This window comes from Dendroctonus ponderosae, unplaced genomic scaffold (genome assembly GCF_020466585.1).
Source record: "Dendroctonus ponderosae isolate FM_Combo_2020 unplaced genomic scaffold, Dpon_F_20191213v2 Dpon_F_20191213_1, whole genome shotgun sequence".
Classification (NCBI taxonomy): domain Eukaryota; kingdom Metazoa; phylum Arthropoda; class Insecta; order Coleoptera; family Curculionidae; genus Dendroctonus; species Dendroctonus ponderosae.
In genome coordinates this window covers 62,890,544-62,907,350 of record NW_026017110.1, presented here as the reverse complement: position 1 = coordinate 62,907,350, position 16,807 = coordinate 62,890,544, and the positions used below count along the sequence as shown (strand labels likewise).

The 16,807-nt window shown below is 36.2% G+C and overlaps 1 protein-coding gene across 2 annotated transcripts in view; it reads left to right on the top strand.

The window, feature by feature from the left end:
• The window catches only part of LOC109541150, a 51,325-nt gene that overhangs the window by 8,453 nt on the left and 26,065 nt on the right, over positions 1 to 16,807 (top strand). The window contains exons 1-2 of one of the 2 annotated variants that reach the window (XM_019909917.2): positions 5,899 to 6,096; positions 11,337 to 11,496. In XM_019909917.2, coding sequence (XP_019765476.1) covers positions 11,380 to 11,496 — 117 coding nt within the window. In that variant the 5' untranslated portion in view covers positions 5,899 to 6,096; positions 11,337 to 11,379. Of the gene's footprint in view, positions 1 to 5,898; positions 6,097 to 11,336; positions 11,497 to 16,807 lie in introns of those variants that run through there. The other variant, XM_019909916.2, reaches the window with a different exon arrangement.

The window sequence follows — 16,807 nt, the reverse complement described above, 5'->3', positions numbered from 1 at the left end:
GAGGTTCACTTTAACGGTTTACATGAGCCTCCTTAGAGCTTGTTGTTGCAAACGCTGTGGTTGCATAAATGAAAATATTATGTCATGCATGTTCGGCAATGTGCAGATTCTCCACTGCTGCAAGCAGCCGGTAAAAGGCTTGAAGAAGCCCTAAAACTCCGACTTGTCTCGATTTTTTAGGTATTCTTGCATCTAAAAACCACTTTCACTTTAGGCGATCGCAGCCAATATGCCTGTGTCCAAATCTGGTAAAATACGAAGCAAGGTGAGATATTTCAGATCTGGACAATAATACATTGTTATTTTATACGGAGAGAAACTGACTGCCTTTTTACCGGTTTCGTCTTCCTTTTTTGCTCCGCATGGTGACATTTAACGTAAAATTTGATGCAATGTATTGTTGCTAATTGAAGGAAAGTGCGGCTAAATAGCATAATATGGTGCTTTAAGGAATCTGTAATTTATCACACACTCGGGCACTCCAAATATGTCTAATTTATGTTTGCGTAAAATTCAGTTCATAACTGCAAGATAAGTTATTTTAGAATAAAGTCTGAATGGAAAGTGAACTGCAAACGTGAAAATAATTTTGCTTTTGCTGAAATGCAAGAGTGTCATCTGACTCTATCTGCCCCGCCTAAAGGACTAGACAATAAAGAACTAAGCAATATCTAGGTCAAATAGAAAGCAGATGTTAAGGCAAAGGCAGGTGTATTAATAAAAATTATGATGTAACCGAGGACGATTATACATAACACACTTATAACAGGTTTTGGCATTACCTACTAAAAATATATATTCATGACTATTAAAGTACCAGTATCTAACGTAGTAACTGATTCAAAATAAACGTTTGCACCTATTAAAATGCTTGTACATTTTCATTACAAAATCTGAACTGTTGTGCGGATAATTTAATACGAAAATGGGCATGCAACAAAGGAAAACAAGTTCTAATAAGTCTAATTAATTTTATCTACGATCATTTTTTGCTCTAATCTAACTGTGCAAGCGACATTGGAGTGCTGAACAATGATCAGCCAATGAGGGTGTGATTGTTTAGTATTTTAGTGCCTAGAAATAGGTGCGGAGATAATATGGCTTTGCACAAAATGAACAAGCTTGGCAAACTCAAACAGATTGTTAATGATTATTGTTTTCTTCTCAGGCTTGCTCAGGTACCACCGAAAACTTCTCCCGCGATTATTTATAGAGTCCAAGTATGGTCATTTGTCTTGGTATTTGCATAGATGACAAATTATGTACAACGTTCGTGGTGTTGAGGGTTTTGAACAAATAAATAAATTTGCCAGTTTGGTGCTACCTTTTTGAATTTTTGAACCCCATGGCGCTAATTTATTAATGTTAGTAGGTGAAAACTTAAAAAGTACTACAAGAATACCTATAAATCAATCCGCCAATGAGTAACTTTAAATGTAATGTGCGTAAAATCAACAACCTAAATAATTTTATTGACGTGCTCCTTGAATCCCCAACGATTATGTCTATCAATTCAAACTGCTTGCAAAAATGTTGAAACATTGGCCAACATGAGGATTGTAAATAAAATGAAAAGCTGAGTGCCTGACAGGAGATTTATGGCAGTGTATCGGTGGTACGGTGCCTGACATCTCAAAAATTTAGGAAGTGGTACCAGTCGATTTATTGTCAAATTATTGAATTGGGAAAAATTCCGGCATGCTCTCGCTCTGCAAAACGAGCTTCGTACATGCTCAGCTTAAGGCTCCCAGTTGAAGCAATGATTTAAATCGCATAATCAAGCAAGTTAATAGGAAAAAATAGGTCTGAAATCCACAGCTTAAATATCAAAGAGCTGAATTGAGAAACAGAAACGGATATAAAACTGCGAGTTTAGACTGCCCGCAGAGGGTTTGCACAATGGGCAAAAAGCAAGCTGATTGGAGCCCTTAATTTTTTTGATGATTGGTTACGCAATTTATATGGCAGGCCATAAGGAAGCTCGATCGTGTATGTCTTTTAGGGACAATATATCGTCGACAGATTTACTAGAAGTGTTTTTTCGAAATTAAAATTAGTGATTCCTCCTCATGACTTACAACAATCCAGCGATTTTATGATGATGAAAAATCGTGCTCAAAACGCGAATAATATATAACGAACATATTGAATAATGTTTTTCCTTGCTGGATACTTACTTATGTCCGAACCCCTGTAAACTGAATTATTTCATTCAAGCTTTGGTATTTAACCATGCAAAAATGCTTTCACTTTTTGTTCTACTAATTTTATTAACTATTTCTGCACAAGTAGCGCTAGCTGACGGCTTTCGTCTTAAACGTTCAGTTGTTTAAACATTTTGCAGAGGTCGCAAATATCAACAATGCACTGTATAACAAACAACAACCATTTCATGTTAGAAATTTGTATTGGGAGTTGGATGTTACTCTTCCAATAATTTCCAATGCCCATTGATAGTTTGAGCCGACATGCATAATCGGACCTCTGGGTGGTATGTCGTATCCTGAATATCAATGATTCAGTGATTCGTTCAATTCGCTGAACCCGAAACGTAACGGTTTTACAGTCTTTTTTTTTTTGAGGCAATTTTCGTTGAATTATTTAAAAAGGTGTTCAATTACATGGCCCAAACTGTAAAATTAGCAACTTTCCTGAAAAGCTGATTGATTCTGAAAACTGCGTTAAATTATTCAAAAAATGAATGCAAATGGTATGAGCACCATCATATTTTAAATGATCAAGTCCGCATTTTCATAAATATGTGAAAGTAAGTGAAAATAAGTCTAAGTTTTTAGTCTTGAGTATCATTGATTAAGTATACATTTAAAGATTCTTCCTGTTTTTATCGGACATAACAACATGAAAAATGTAACGGCAGTTTCGTTGCTCCGTAGAGCCTCGCCTTTTAAAGATACCAGGCGTAAAAAATTGGACAATAACAACACCGCAAGACATTTTTGAGAGAACTTAATTAAAGAAAAGAATCTCGAGTATCACAACTGAAGAGTTGTATTTCATTTGGTGGTGCATTAAAAATGGCTGGCTACCAGTCACTGCTGTCTTAATGCTCTCAGCCAAGATATACAACACTTAAAAATGGCCAAGACTTTTTGATAGGCTTTTTATCCTGCCAATATGCATTCCTTTCAGTTAAGCCAGAGTTTTAGTAGCGTTTCTAAAGGCAATTTAATTCTCTGACACTAAAAAATTTCAATTTACGGTTAATTGATTAGATATCACCCCCGCATTGTTCTCACTTTTTTCGTTGATATTGTTGTTGCTTCGCAGAACTGACATTTGATAAATGATTTAATTTGATCTGGTTTGCCCTTTAAGTCGGATGCCATCATGGTCAATGCCCGTGTGGGACTCCATCAACAAAAACACTTCTAATTTGTTTATTGTATAATAATTTACACCAGCTTGTGTGGGCACTGGCCACAAAAAACGATCGCTTAAATCGGATAATAGAATTTTTTTCCAGCCTTTATATCTTAGATTGATTACGCCAGGATTTGTCTCGCACTGAGATAATTCGTCTCGACCGAATTTTATATGACTTTTGCAACTGATTTTTACCATTAAATTTACTTATACGAGAGACAGCTGGCAATCGTTTAAAACAGTTGACATAGTTCAACAACAGGCAACTCAATTTTTTTTGCTAATATGAAACGTGACTGCTTTCATTGTCGACCCCAACAGTTGGAAAGAAAATTTATTAATGTGTCAAAAATGTGCATATGTATTAAATAAACAGGATCTCCGATCAGGACCTGATCAAAAAGGTACTGCGACTTTTTGGGTCACAACTTTGACACAACTTTTATTAAGGAAAAATGCCTGGCTCCCCTGTTATTAGCGGCCAAACTGCAACAAACTATCTTTTTTGTAATATTGTAATTTTTGTAACTCGCCGTGAATTTTGATGCAGCAACCGAGTTTTTCCGCTGTGATCAAGTGATGAATTGTTGAGTGTCGTGGTACAAAAACTGCCAGGAGTTTTTATTTGGTGGATGGAATCAAGTCACTTTTTTTTACTTGATGTACTAATTCCTTGTTCACATTTTTGTGCTTTTTGTAAAATCTTGTAGCAGTCAGAGTTTTTGAGCAAATTTTTTTCCTGCTCTCTTACCCTAATTAACGGCAAATATAGGGTTGTCCATTTCATGCTTGGGAGAGTAAAGTGAAATAAACACCCACAAAATAATCAGATGGAGACGAACATTTTAATTCAATATATAAAGATTAAACCTTGCAGTATACGTGAAAACAATGTCATTTAAATGTCCTCCACGGGGGACATCTTCTACAGGGCTGAACCTTTTGAGGTAATTTTGAATGACTTTTCGGTACATTACCGGTCATAACTTCACGGATACTTTCAGTTGGTCAAGGATTTGAGGATTGTTGGCGTAAACACGATCTTTCGCATAGCCCCACAAAAAAAATCTAACGGTGTTAAGTCGCAGGATCTTGCAGGCCAATTGGCATCACTCAATCTCGAAATTACGCGTCCTGGAAAATTCTCTTGCAATACGGCTCTAACTGCCAGTGTCTTGTGACTCGTTCCCCTTTTTCCAGATCATAAACTTCAATTTCTTTCCAGAGCTCCATATACGGCTGTTCTGTTTATTCACGTAACCAGCGAGCGAAAAATGAGCCTCTTCGCTGAAGAAAATTCGGTTCGAAAAATCATCATCAACGGCTTGTTGAATCACCCAATTTGAGGCTTAAGTTCTTGAATCAGTTGGACTTTGTACGGATGGAGCTTCAAATCCAATTGCAAAATTCCAATTTGAGCCGTAAGACAAGCCCAAATGTTGAGCACGTCGGGGAATCGACGAATTCGAGTCTTTCTCCACACTTTGAGCAACAACAGCGATAATTTCAGCTGAACGAATGTTGCGATGATGCACAGGCCTTACAATATCAGCAACCGATCCAGTGTCTTCAAATTTTTCCACTGTCGAAATTGTTTGGTCTGTGGGTCGATTATGTCGACCGTAATCTGCTCGTAAAGCCCTAAACGTTGATACAGCAGAATCACCATTTTTATAGTAACATTTAATAATTTTTACGCGTTCTTCGGCAGTTAAACGATCACATTCCAAAATGGCAAACCTTCAACTAAAACGAAAACGCTTCGTTTGACGTTTACCTTTGACAGATATCAAATAGCGAGGTTTTACTTTCCCAACCTCGAGTTGGATAACACGTCATAATTATTGGATTAATTGTCAAACTTTTGACGTTTGTCAAGCAATCTCACAAATTCGTTACGAATGGCGTTTTCTGCAGAAGAAATTATCGACATGGTCAAAGTATTGGGGTTTTGCGAAGAGAACTCGCGTGAGAGCGATAATAACTAATGAAATCCGTCTGCTTTTCAGCCAGAGAATGTCGCATTCCCCTTTTGATCATGTGCTTACCGGACACCCTGTATAAAAGTTTTTGAAAAATGCTGCAAATGGGGCTGCATTGTTGGTTTTCTTGTGGGGTTCAATTCAATAAAATTTCTCTCCAACATCTCTCACCGTAAATATGGCAAATTGAAAGCGTAAAATATCCGAATTCACACAGAAGTGGTTTGCTCGGCGCAGCAACCCCTTCTGAATATCCAAGCCACGCGCGCTTGTGAAGCGTGAGGAACAATTTCTAAAGTCCTGAAATATTCACCAGTATCGAATATTGGCCGCAAAAGCCTCACTTTTTCGATAAACCGATATTTACTGTCATAACATTATAAAAATCTGTGGCATTCGAATAATTCAAGAAAATTTGGGTTCCTCTAGTTTCCACAAGAAACCGTATGTTTTTGTCTTGTTCGAGCGATCCCACTTCGTGAAAATCGGCAAAGAAATCAACGTGGTGGTACTGATGATGGTAATGGTACCTGGCAAATGGTAGCACAGTACGCCAGCGTACTTTGCTCGCGCAACGTCGCGCCGATAGTACCCAAAAAACGAAAACGCGCGTGGATTTGTCAGCTGGTTTGTTTTGGTCATCGACCAATTAGATTTTTTATATTGTTTCATGGTGACAGGTGACAACTGTTTGAACTTTTGTCATTGGATTTATTATCTGTTTGTTCTGGTAAGTCTCGCTCTAGTAATCGAGTTTCTGGTTAATTTTTTAAATAAAAATCCTTAACACAGATTAAAAAACTAATCAACAGGCTTTAAATCAATGCATGATTATTTGGTAGTGGCGTAGTGCAGCAGATATGATTCTACCTTAAAAAGAAAGTATGATATACCGATATTCTGGCACTTTCTTATTAGGTAACAGGAAAAAACTCACTATGACATAAGTGTCCGGTACACTTCGGCAAACTAAGCAGGTGTATATTTTATTTATATCTTCCAATTCTGAGTATTAACGAATAAGAATCCAGACCCGAAAAGTACTTAAAATGCAGCCGGTCACTTGAAGAAAATGGTATTGCACGATACGTTCGGAATTTTAATTTGACGAATTCTGAATTTTGATGCACCTTACATTCGATAAAACAACGGTACGACCTGTTAGGCTATTTGGGAACTTGGTGCGTGAAATAATGGCATCTATCGCTAGCGTTTGTCCCAGATACATAATTTGATCACCTTGGTTAAAAAAGCACAACACACGATGCAAAAAAGTTCAAAGATCCTTTCTCAAACCTTTTTTTAAATAGAAATTTACTCAGAATGAGCATCATATTAATGCATATTGACAATAAAATTTACTGTTTTTCCTCGCTGTAACTTTACCATCACTTTCTTCAGCGCAGCGTACAACTCAGCTTAAATTACCTGCATACACATTATGGCAACGTAACTTTCTAATTCCATTGAAATAAATTTTCTGTGCATAAAATTGTTCTTAAGACTCGAAAATCTGTTATCACCCCAGGCTAGCAATCGTACAAGTTCGCATACGGTTTCTAGGTGTATCATAAAGCGCTCATTGTATAAACGCTAATGACTGTCTCTGCATGCCGAAATTAGGACAATTTCTATCGATTTCACGTACTCGTTATAAAGAGTATCGCCAATTATTTATTTGATTCAGATGAAACAAATCGTGGTGGCTTGAAAAACTATATCCGCGGTAAAAAAGCATTCAGTTTCACTTTGCAGTTGAAATCATCTTGCATTTGATACAGGAGGCTTTTTATAATTGATCAATTAAATTACATCGAAGTTCAATGTTATCGTCGACGCTTTTTTAAGCATCTTTAAGCATTTTTAAGTTTTTATAGATAACATTGAAAACTATGAGTGAGGCTACCGATTTTAAATGAAAATTGGATTCAAAGCGGCAAAAGGTAGCAAAGAAAATTAAAATGACTTTGCGTTGCTTTGTTATAACTTGATAACATTTTAATAGATGGAATCAAATTGCTTTCAGTTCAGACATTTTAACACCACCACTTTACTTCGGTGGATAATTTTTGATCTAACAAACTCCTCAGTGTGCTTGGCCTATTCTGTAAGCTGACTAAATTTGGCAAGGAAAACTCAAAGTGGGCCAGAGTTAATTAAAAAATCAGATTTTAATTTACGACACATAATGAACCCACTATACAAAGGATGCGCTGGTATTGTCCCTGATTCTTACAAAAAGAAGTTTTGAAACATCCGCCCAACTATTAAATGTCTATCTCTGGTGGAAGATGATTATTCTTTGTGGTTCTTACGGAATGGGCGCTTCTCAAAAATTGTTCAACTGCGCTTATGACTATGCGTTTAAAGCTTAAATTTAATTAGAAACTTCTGCAGTCAATTGATGTATCGACATTGTGTTGCTCACTGTTAGATTTCTACTGCCAATTGGGTTATAAAAACATGATCTTTATCAAGATCTAGACGATACCAAAAAACTTGTACTGACACAGGAACGTATTGGAAGCCTCAATAAATCATCCGCTTGCCGCTTTTTGATAATAACCCACTTGAGGTGGCTTAAACAAATTAATCTTATTGTTGCACATAGTAATATTAATAACATCAGATTTCTTAACTAGCCCGAATTAACTGCAATAGTAGAAGCTAAAGGCAATTAGTTAACGGCAATAATATTTTTGATAATTTGAACTTGCTCAGGAAACAATCGCATTGTGCGGGCACAAAAAACCCTTCAACATCTTCTACAAATTGCCGCACAAAACATACCAAATCCCCCATTGTCCAAAGTTGAACTTCTTAAAGTTTGAATTATAGTTAAAAGTAGCTTATAATAAAGCAGCGGGATCACTGACTTCCGATATAGATTTTTCGCGCCTTAGATACGCGCTTAAATATTAACAGTTTTTTGTTTTATTGCTTAATACCTTCAACAATGAAAAACCTGCATTCACTTAATAGAATTTTTGATTGGTAGATTTTTTCCTGGTTAGAGCGTTTTTGAACTAACTCAGACCTGTCGAGTAAATGTTTTTAATTAAAAGCCAAATATCACATTTTCTGGCATTGAGTATATTGACCTTAGTGGTGGCAAATATGGGTAGAACAACTACCTACGAATTTGAAGAAAGATCCTTAAATACATGGCAATTAAATGACGTAAGAAAGTTGCTCAGATCTGCCTAGTATACTTATGTGACTTGCCGAACAGGAGTGAGCTCTACATAGCAAAATGTGAACTTTCATTCAAAAGCAGCGGTTTTAATTTTTTTGCACTCGAGCTTAACGAGGAGCGTTGTAGAAATATTTTTGCCTTTCTTTGCGGATAGTTTGCTTTTAATTAATATATATTTGCTATGCTTTTATATTGGACAATAAAGTTGTTTAAGAGCCAATCAATATCTACTAGATACGTCCCTGTTGATTGCAAACTAAAAGTAATAGATATCAGACATCCATAAGTGAGGAAAATGTGTTTGGAACGCCTATACCAAGACCACTCGATAACAACCATAATAAAATCGCCGATTTTTCAGAAATCTTCAAATTTCAACCAGTTAAACCTACATGCCTTCTTTACTTAACGGGTTGAATGACTGAACTGTAAAGATTTAGTCATCCTTATGTGTTTTTATGTTTTCCATTCGAAATGGTAAAATCCGAAAATAATAATAATGATGTTATTCAGTCGTGGGTTATAGTCGAAACCACAAAATATCACCGTACATTTTTGAGATGACTTATAACAAAGGGATAGCAAGAAGATGACGATGATTTTGGTTTTCGATCGACGAGTATTTCTGCTAGTACGCTTAGGTTTTTATCAAGCATGTCAATGCTCTTTAAGAGAATAAAAATTGCGACTAAGTGACCATACTGCTGGGTTATTCACATTTATTACTGGTACCGCACTCGGACGTCGATTTTGGAGCTCTTGCTGTCCTGAGACAAATCCGGTAAAAAGTATTGCAATACCTTTCCCATAAAATGGTTTATTCAAAACTATCCCAAGGTTTCTTTCAAGGCAATTGATCGGGTTTTGATGTTTTGCAATGCGATATTTTTTTGGCGCGGCTCTCAGATACTTCCTGATCTGTATTTTCGCCCATACAATGGCATTTTTGCATTCATTAGTAGAAGGATGTTGGAAATATTTGGGTAGGTAGACCATTCACAGAAATCAACACATTTTTTACAGCTTAAATGTCGAATGGATCAACTATTGTTTGCTGGCGTATGTGTGGAATTCACCTCCACTAATACCGTATCAAACTAGCTTAAGAACAGTAAAATGCTTGTGGTTGTATAAATACTGGCAACCTAATTTATATGTATCTAAGTGAACTCATCGAAAAAAAACCCAAAAACTGTACTTCAATTCAAGTTATTTAGTTCAAACTTTATTGCTTGCAAAGCCATATAAAATTCAATGGCGGTAGTACCGTTCAAAGTATTATAATTCTCTACAAAAACACTTTTAGAATAAATAATCGCGTGGGTATGTCTTTGCGCTGCCTATGCCAGTTACATCAGAAGATGGGTATAAATATGCGTTGAAATGTCGTAAGGTAGTACCTCAATGTCAAAGGTTGTGACTAATGCATCTGCCAGTTTTTTCATGCTAATTATTACAGCAATCACCGGTACTTGATATGGAAGTGTTCTCGGTATCAAGTCTTCAGCACAACAGCTGTTAGCTAAACAATTGGATATGTTTGTTGCTTGTGCCATAACAGGCCCAGATCATCATCTCAGCACCATTTAACCGGATGAAATAATATTTGGAGATTTTTTGAAGTCTTCATAAATGCTTTAAGTACATAAACAGCAGAGAGCTATTGGAAATTATAAATACTGTCATGCAGTAATAAGGTTAATTCTTATTTTAATGGTGCATTGGCTTCATTTCTTTAACGAAGAGAACGTAGAAATCGCAACTGGGTTATAAATACAACGTAAAACCTGCAAGCGGGCGTTAGAAATGTCAACTGCCAGTTTAAGGTAGAAATAAAGCTGTACAGTATTGCTGCTGCACAATTAGCAAAGCACAGTATCCTTATTAAGGGATCCCTTATTTTTAGACTCAATTGCGCAAGCGTATGTGTCAAAATACCACTAACGTTATTACTGCATGTCCTTATTGACCGTCCAATGACTCTCTAGTATTTCAGTCGAATCGACCATATCAAATAACGTTGCGTAATCCGTAAACCCTATTACGGGATTTCTATACGAAGATAAAGTAAATGCATTTCTTCTAACATGTAGAAACCGATTTCTCCAAACCACTAAAGATCAACTGAAACCTGAGCACTGTTTGTGGCAGGCTGCATTCGATACACTTAGAACTGTGCATTTCACTTGGTCCTCAGATGGACACTATTCATACCTAATTGAATTATCGTCAGACAATGCTGAAGCGTACGGATTTGCAGTTGTAATTTCTAATTTCTAAAAATTAATTGCAAATTCATAAACGAAACGTCGATGGCACTACCTTCCGCTACCATCCACTGGCTATTACAAGAGATAAAAAATTTTAATGGAACTCATCTGGTGTTGCCTTGCCTTAGGCTAGACTTTCACTTTAATAAGGTGTTGTGAGACGTCTTCGACTTAAACACTTGTAACGCTTTAGTATGTTGTTTCTCCTTGTCGATCAATGCAACCGACTTTTTTAATATAATTTCCCGGCATCAACATGTTGGAAGCGCAAAGTGGATGAGAAAATTGCGCACATAGAAAACAAACCGACGGCTGAGGCAAGGAATGAATCAAAAACGATCTGAAAAAAATTGTCTTTACAAGCGCAAAAATTGCTTCCGTTTGGCTTATCATTCTTTTAAATTATTGCAATCAGTAATAACGCAATTGTCACCAATTTTAGCTGGTTTTTCTCAGTCGTAGCTGCGACAAGTGATAACTGCTAAAATTCCTGTCTTATTGCAGCATTCCATCTCTAGAGGCTCCATTGCCAGCTACTCCATCTGAAATGGTATCCAGGCGCAAAATCTTGTCCAGGTCACGAGATGACTTGCACATGGACTCCAACTTTCAGCCGCCAGAGGAGGAAGAAGACGTTTGGTATCATCGCGAAAAACTATATAAGGTAAATACTATATAAGGTAGCGGCGTTCTCTACCATATAGCTCGTGAAACAAAAGATGCAATGATATGAAAGATTATATATAGAATATATTACGGTGACATGACCCCACGCACAGTTTAACTACCAATCCAGCATCTAATAAAATTAAGTCGAATATATTTGCTCTATAGGAGCTAAACACTATGCCAACATATAAAATTGACATAAATTTATTCGAACATAAAGCTGCCAAAAGACGGCGAACTCTATTTTGCATTTGTATTGGTTATGTAATGCATCAGTGGCAGTGCCCATATAACGCCTGTGTTATTTTGCTGGTCAAGTGATTCAACATTACCTTAATGGTTAAACACAAAATTTATGAGAATTTATTAAATTGAAGCAACATCAGCCTATGCCCTACTTTGCTCTATTCAGGAGCTAATTCTCATATAAATTCCTGCTTTGCTAAGCCAGATTGAATATTTTTTCAGTTGCAGAGCGCCTGTTGAATAATTACTCTTCTTACGCACATTAACAAGCTGAAGATTATATGAAGTCAAAGGTTATTCTAGAAAGCCAACAATAGCAACGCTTATTGCTTGATTTTCGAGTTACCTGTAGCGCAATGATTGCCAAGACGAATAGCCATTGTTAATAATAATAAACAAATATTTGTCTTATTCAATAGGCATTTAAATGAAGATCTTGCCAGCATTAAGTCGTGTTGATTGGTACAGAATGGCGCAAGGTTGTCGATTAGTTCAGCATATCTTCTAATCCGACATTTTTCTCATTTGTTCTCACCATCGCCTTGGAACATGAAAAAATTGTGAATTCAATGTCTAAGAAAAACAGAGCAATAAACGGAATTACCACAACTCGTTGATTTAAAGAACATGCTATTTAACGGCTTAATATCATTTTATATGGCGTTTTTTAGCCAAGAAACCGACTACTGTCAAAATTTTCATCGGGCTATCTTTTTTATGGGCCGTTAAACCTTTTCATCCATCGACCAGTGTACCTGGGCAAAATTATGTGGCAAATAATTTTGTTGTGTCATTTGAGAAGACCTTTAAAAATTCAATGGAACCAAATAATGTCAGCGGGTAGCACTATACAGGAGGAACCAGATTTCAGTGAGCAGCAACATTGAAACACATTCGACAATTAGCTTTGAAAGTCGATATATGTATAATCATGAGTCGAGCGAGATGAAATTTAATAAAACATGTTGAACAGTCTGAAGTGGACAAGAAAGGCTGTCTGATTGTAGCAAAAAGTTAATGCAGAAAAGGTGCTTGCTTGTTGCATCCTGTAAGGTGAATCATTTGATAAAAGACCGTAAAAATGCATTTTTAATGGAACGAGGGACAATATTTATTCAAATCTGATGTAACATTAAAATTCCATCCTAACAGGCCGTTTTCGCAAGGTGGGTGTTTTGATAAAACCAGTCTTACCAAAATACATCCTTCAACGGGACGAATATACACGGTTTTCTGTCCATTTTATAGGCAGTAATTCTATTTTCGTTCGGAGTCCTGGCTTGTTTAGGATTGATAACGGAAAACTATTTATTGGATGAGGAGTATTCAAGTAGTTTTGCGTGGATTTCGCGATTTATTGATTGAAGAGCGCGGCGATTGAATGATGTTTCGGACGCTTCCAAATGTTTTCTTTGCACACATCTCAAACGCCATATCCAATAAAAATGTCCTTGTGTTGGAAAAGTTATGCGATGAAATGCTTGACATTAATATTAATACTCGCCGCATATACCGTTTTGATTGTTTGGTATTCTGCTCTAGTCCCGTAGCGCCATTGCTTTTGCAGAAAATGGTTTATGATAAAAAAAATTTGGCCTCAACTAACTGGGAACACTGACCTGGCGTGTATCATGATAATGCTTACATACGATGTTCTTTTAACTGATTAAAAATACATTTCAGCAGAAAAACGGTCTAGGAATTACAAATTCTCGTTAAGAGAACATGCCAAGGTTTTGAATCTGATGGCATTAATGCTGGTGGAGCAGGTATTTGCGTCAACAAAGGGACAGAGAAGGATACACAACACTTTTACTCTGGTTATCTTTGATAATGCTAAACAGTTCTCGACAATTCAGCTAATGACCAAAGGCGAACCTAATAAATTCGATATTTCAATATTTTCAACACGAGGATTGATCATTTTATTTGGACGAGCGCATAAACGCGACGAGTAAATCAACAATGTTTAGTCATGAATTTCGTTGAAAGTAAAAATACTGGTAACATCTTTAAGAGCATGCAGATTAATTACTGTTAAAAACGAGATATACCAAGATCATACACACATAAATATCAGAGATTACATGCAGCAGTGTCGGCCATGTCATTTTTACTTTTACAGGCGCAGACCCCGTTATCATGATCACAGGGCTGTTCTGTTCGTTGAATGCACTACAGAAAACTGACCTGTTGAACTCAGTCTTCTGTTTTACCACGGAATCACTCGTGCTACCGATACAAATCTAATTGTATTAGAGCACCCGACTCTTACCACCAAACTCTAGTCTCATCTGTGTGAAGAGCGCCACTTTAAACACTTATTTCGTTTATCTACATGGTGAAGCAACGAGTTTTGAAGTTTATTAATGATGCTTCCTTCCACTTTCAAACAAAAATGGTAGTACCGTCATGTTAGCGACCATAGATAGAGATAGCAGTAGAGATTCCTTCGCAGCAAACAAACATTCTTTTACTACACATGCAAACATTCTGTAGCAATTTAACTTATTATGCGATGTTAATTGTAGCCAGTTTTGTAACACCCTGTAACTCGAACACATTATTGCACCGCTTTAATAGTTGGGGCTTTCACGATATTCGTTACACAATGCAGAAAGTAAGGATGATACCTCCGTATAGATATGATTATAGATTTTTCCTTGAGCTCTAATAAGCACACGACTTTCCGTTGTGGCGAATTCATTCCTATCTAATTGAAGCCTATTTATTATATTGTTTCACAGTTTGTTGGGTGGAACGATTTATATGGTTTAGTTTGGGTTGATAGCGAATGCTTTCATGGATGAAGTAGCCAACTAGAACCCAATTTTTGAATAACAATGAACAAACATTGAATAGAACTGTTTCTTGAGAGAGAACTAAAATCTGAATTCACTTTAATACAATCACTTAACAGAATTTTCTAATTTTGTAAATTTATAAACTAAATATTTCAAAAACAACGTAAATTCCATCCGGAAGAACTTAGAAGTTACGATACGTCGCACACTGGGGTATTGACAATATAAAACTGACATAAAACTCATAAATGACAAGTCGACACAATACTAGTTTACTCTGCGTTGTCAAGCATTTGGATGTCATTTTACGTCAAAGATAAAAACGTCGCAAATCTTAAATTAATTCTGATTTTTTCGATTCGATACTGTGTCCGTTTTACATACAAACTGGGCCCCAATTTAAGATGGATGAGCAACCTGCAGGTGTGCATTTTAACATATTATATTAATTTTTAAACAGCGGTCTTTATAACTAGTAGTTTTTTAAATTTTATAGAAAGTTAAAAAATCATCCAGAAAACAGCAAGTATGACTTGAACAGAGAGGTTTAGTTGGCTATTTTCCTGAATTCAGCCAAGTTTTTATATAGTCTGTAGACAATAACTTTGGTCGCACGTCATCAGTGACGACATTTGACTAAATAAAATCAATTATGCCTGAAATTTGTGTGATACGTCGAATCTTTTTTGTGGTGTTTTAGGCATTGGAGAACCTCAAGCAATCATAAAATACCAAAAAACTTTAGAATACTACCGAATTTAAAGCGATGTTGWTTATTTATGTTCATCTTTAAAATTATTAGCTTSGTGAAAATTGCAATGCTGCCGAATCTATYGTAGATTTGTCGAATTTAGATTTGTCGRATTTTTTTAATAACACATGACGTTTGCTGGTTGCATTTGTCATGTACTTGTCCATGACTTTTGCGTTGACGGTATATATGTGCTTCTCAAATAWGCCATKATTCCATAAAGAATAATCGGCAAAAGCGAGACAGCATTGAGATAATTTAAGAATGCTTCTAGTATTTATGTTGATATACATAATTTATGGCGAGTATGGCAACAACGCTCGACCGACGCTTGATGACGTACGACCAAAGTTATAGCGTACATACTATAGGTATTATTATTAACCAGACTACATCCAGCTTTTTCGTGGTTAAAGAACTCGCTGCTACTTTTTGCTGCTTTTTGGCCAAAATAGAAAAAAATTGCTCCAGGATGTTTAAAAATGACGCGGCAATAGTTAAGGACGTGACTTCTTAGGTCATTTTATGAGAAAAACTTCCCATAAACATCAGTCCGAAAGTTCAGTTTCCAAGATACAGTTGGGTTAAAATTTTAATCTCATTTTTGTTTTTTTTTCTTATAATTTTCTCTTTTCTCAATACTGCCAATGTATTGTTGAAATTTGGTATTTAGGGGGTTTTGAATTAAAAATTTTACATTTATATTAACTTAACTCTACTTTGTAGGGGGCGCCATCAACATGATTTTTTAAAAGTAAAGCTAAAAGTTCAGCTTTTTTACCGTGAAAAAATGTACTGCTACTCTTTGCTTCCTGGTGACCAAAATAAAGTAAACTGCTCCTGAATATTTTACAAAAAAGTCATATTTGTTCTCTCTTTCTTTCTTTATTTCTCCATGTGTGAGGCATTTGATAGAAACTCATCAAGATGTGTTGAAAATGAAAAGGGAGAATTTATTTTCAGGTTTAAAAAGTTCAAATTAAGCGTTTCAAAAATTTTTCTTCTCTTGGTCGGCTTTTTATGGTCATCGTTATTGAAATAACGATAGGAGCATTAAAGTAATGTTCAAATTTAACGTTTCCAAATCTCTCTCTAAAAGCTTGAATGCAAGTCAAAGGTTCAATAGTTAGTTCAAATTAGTTCAAACTTTTCAAATATAATGTAACGGAAATGGCCTGGGGTACTCACGTTTGGAATGGGGGATCCAAATTCATGGTATTTCAGTAAATGGGAGCCCCATTTGGGCCCCATTTACTGTCAAATATGACACTGACAAGCGGGAAGTTTCGCACCTGTTCTGGAGATTTCTAGAACTATCTGGAATACCTGGAGAAAAGGATATAAGCGACGACGAGAACCAGACGGAGAGTGAAGTGACAGCCGCGCCTGAGTGCAGAAGAAGTTAAACCCGCGAGTCGGAAATCCGTATTTTCCGTGTGTTATTGTTATCGTTTGTGAAGTTGACATTAATTTTAGAAGTTAGTTTGTTCCTGTTCCGTAGTTAA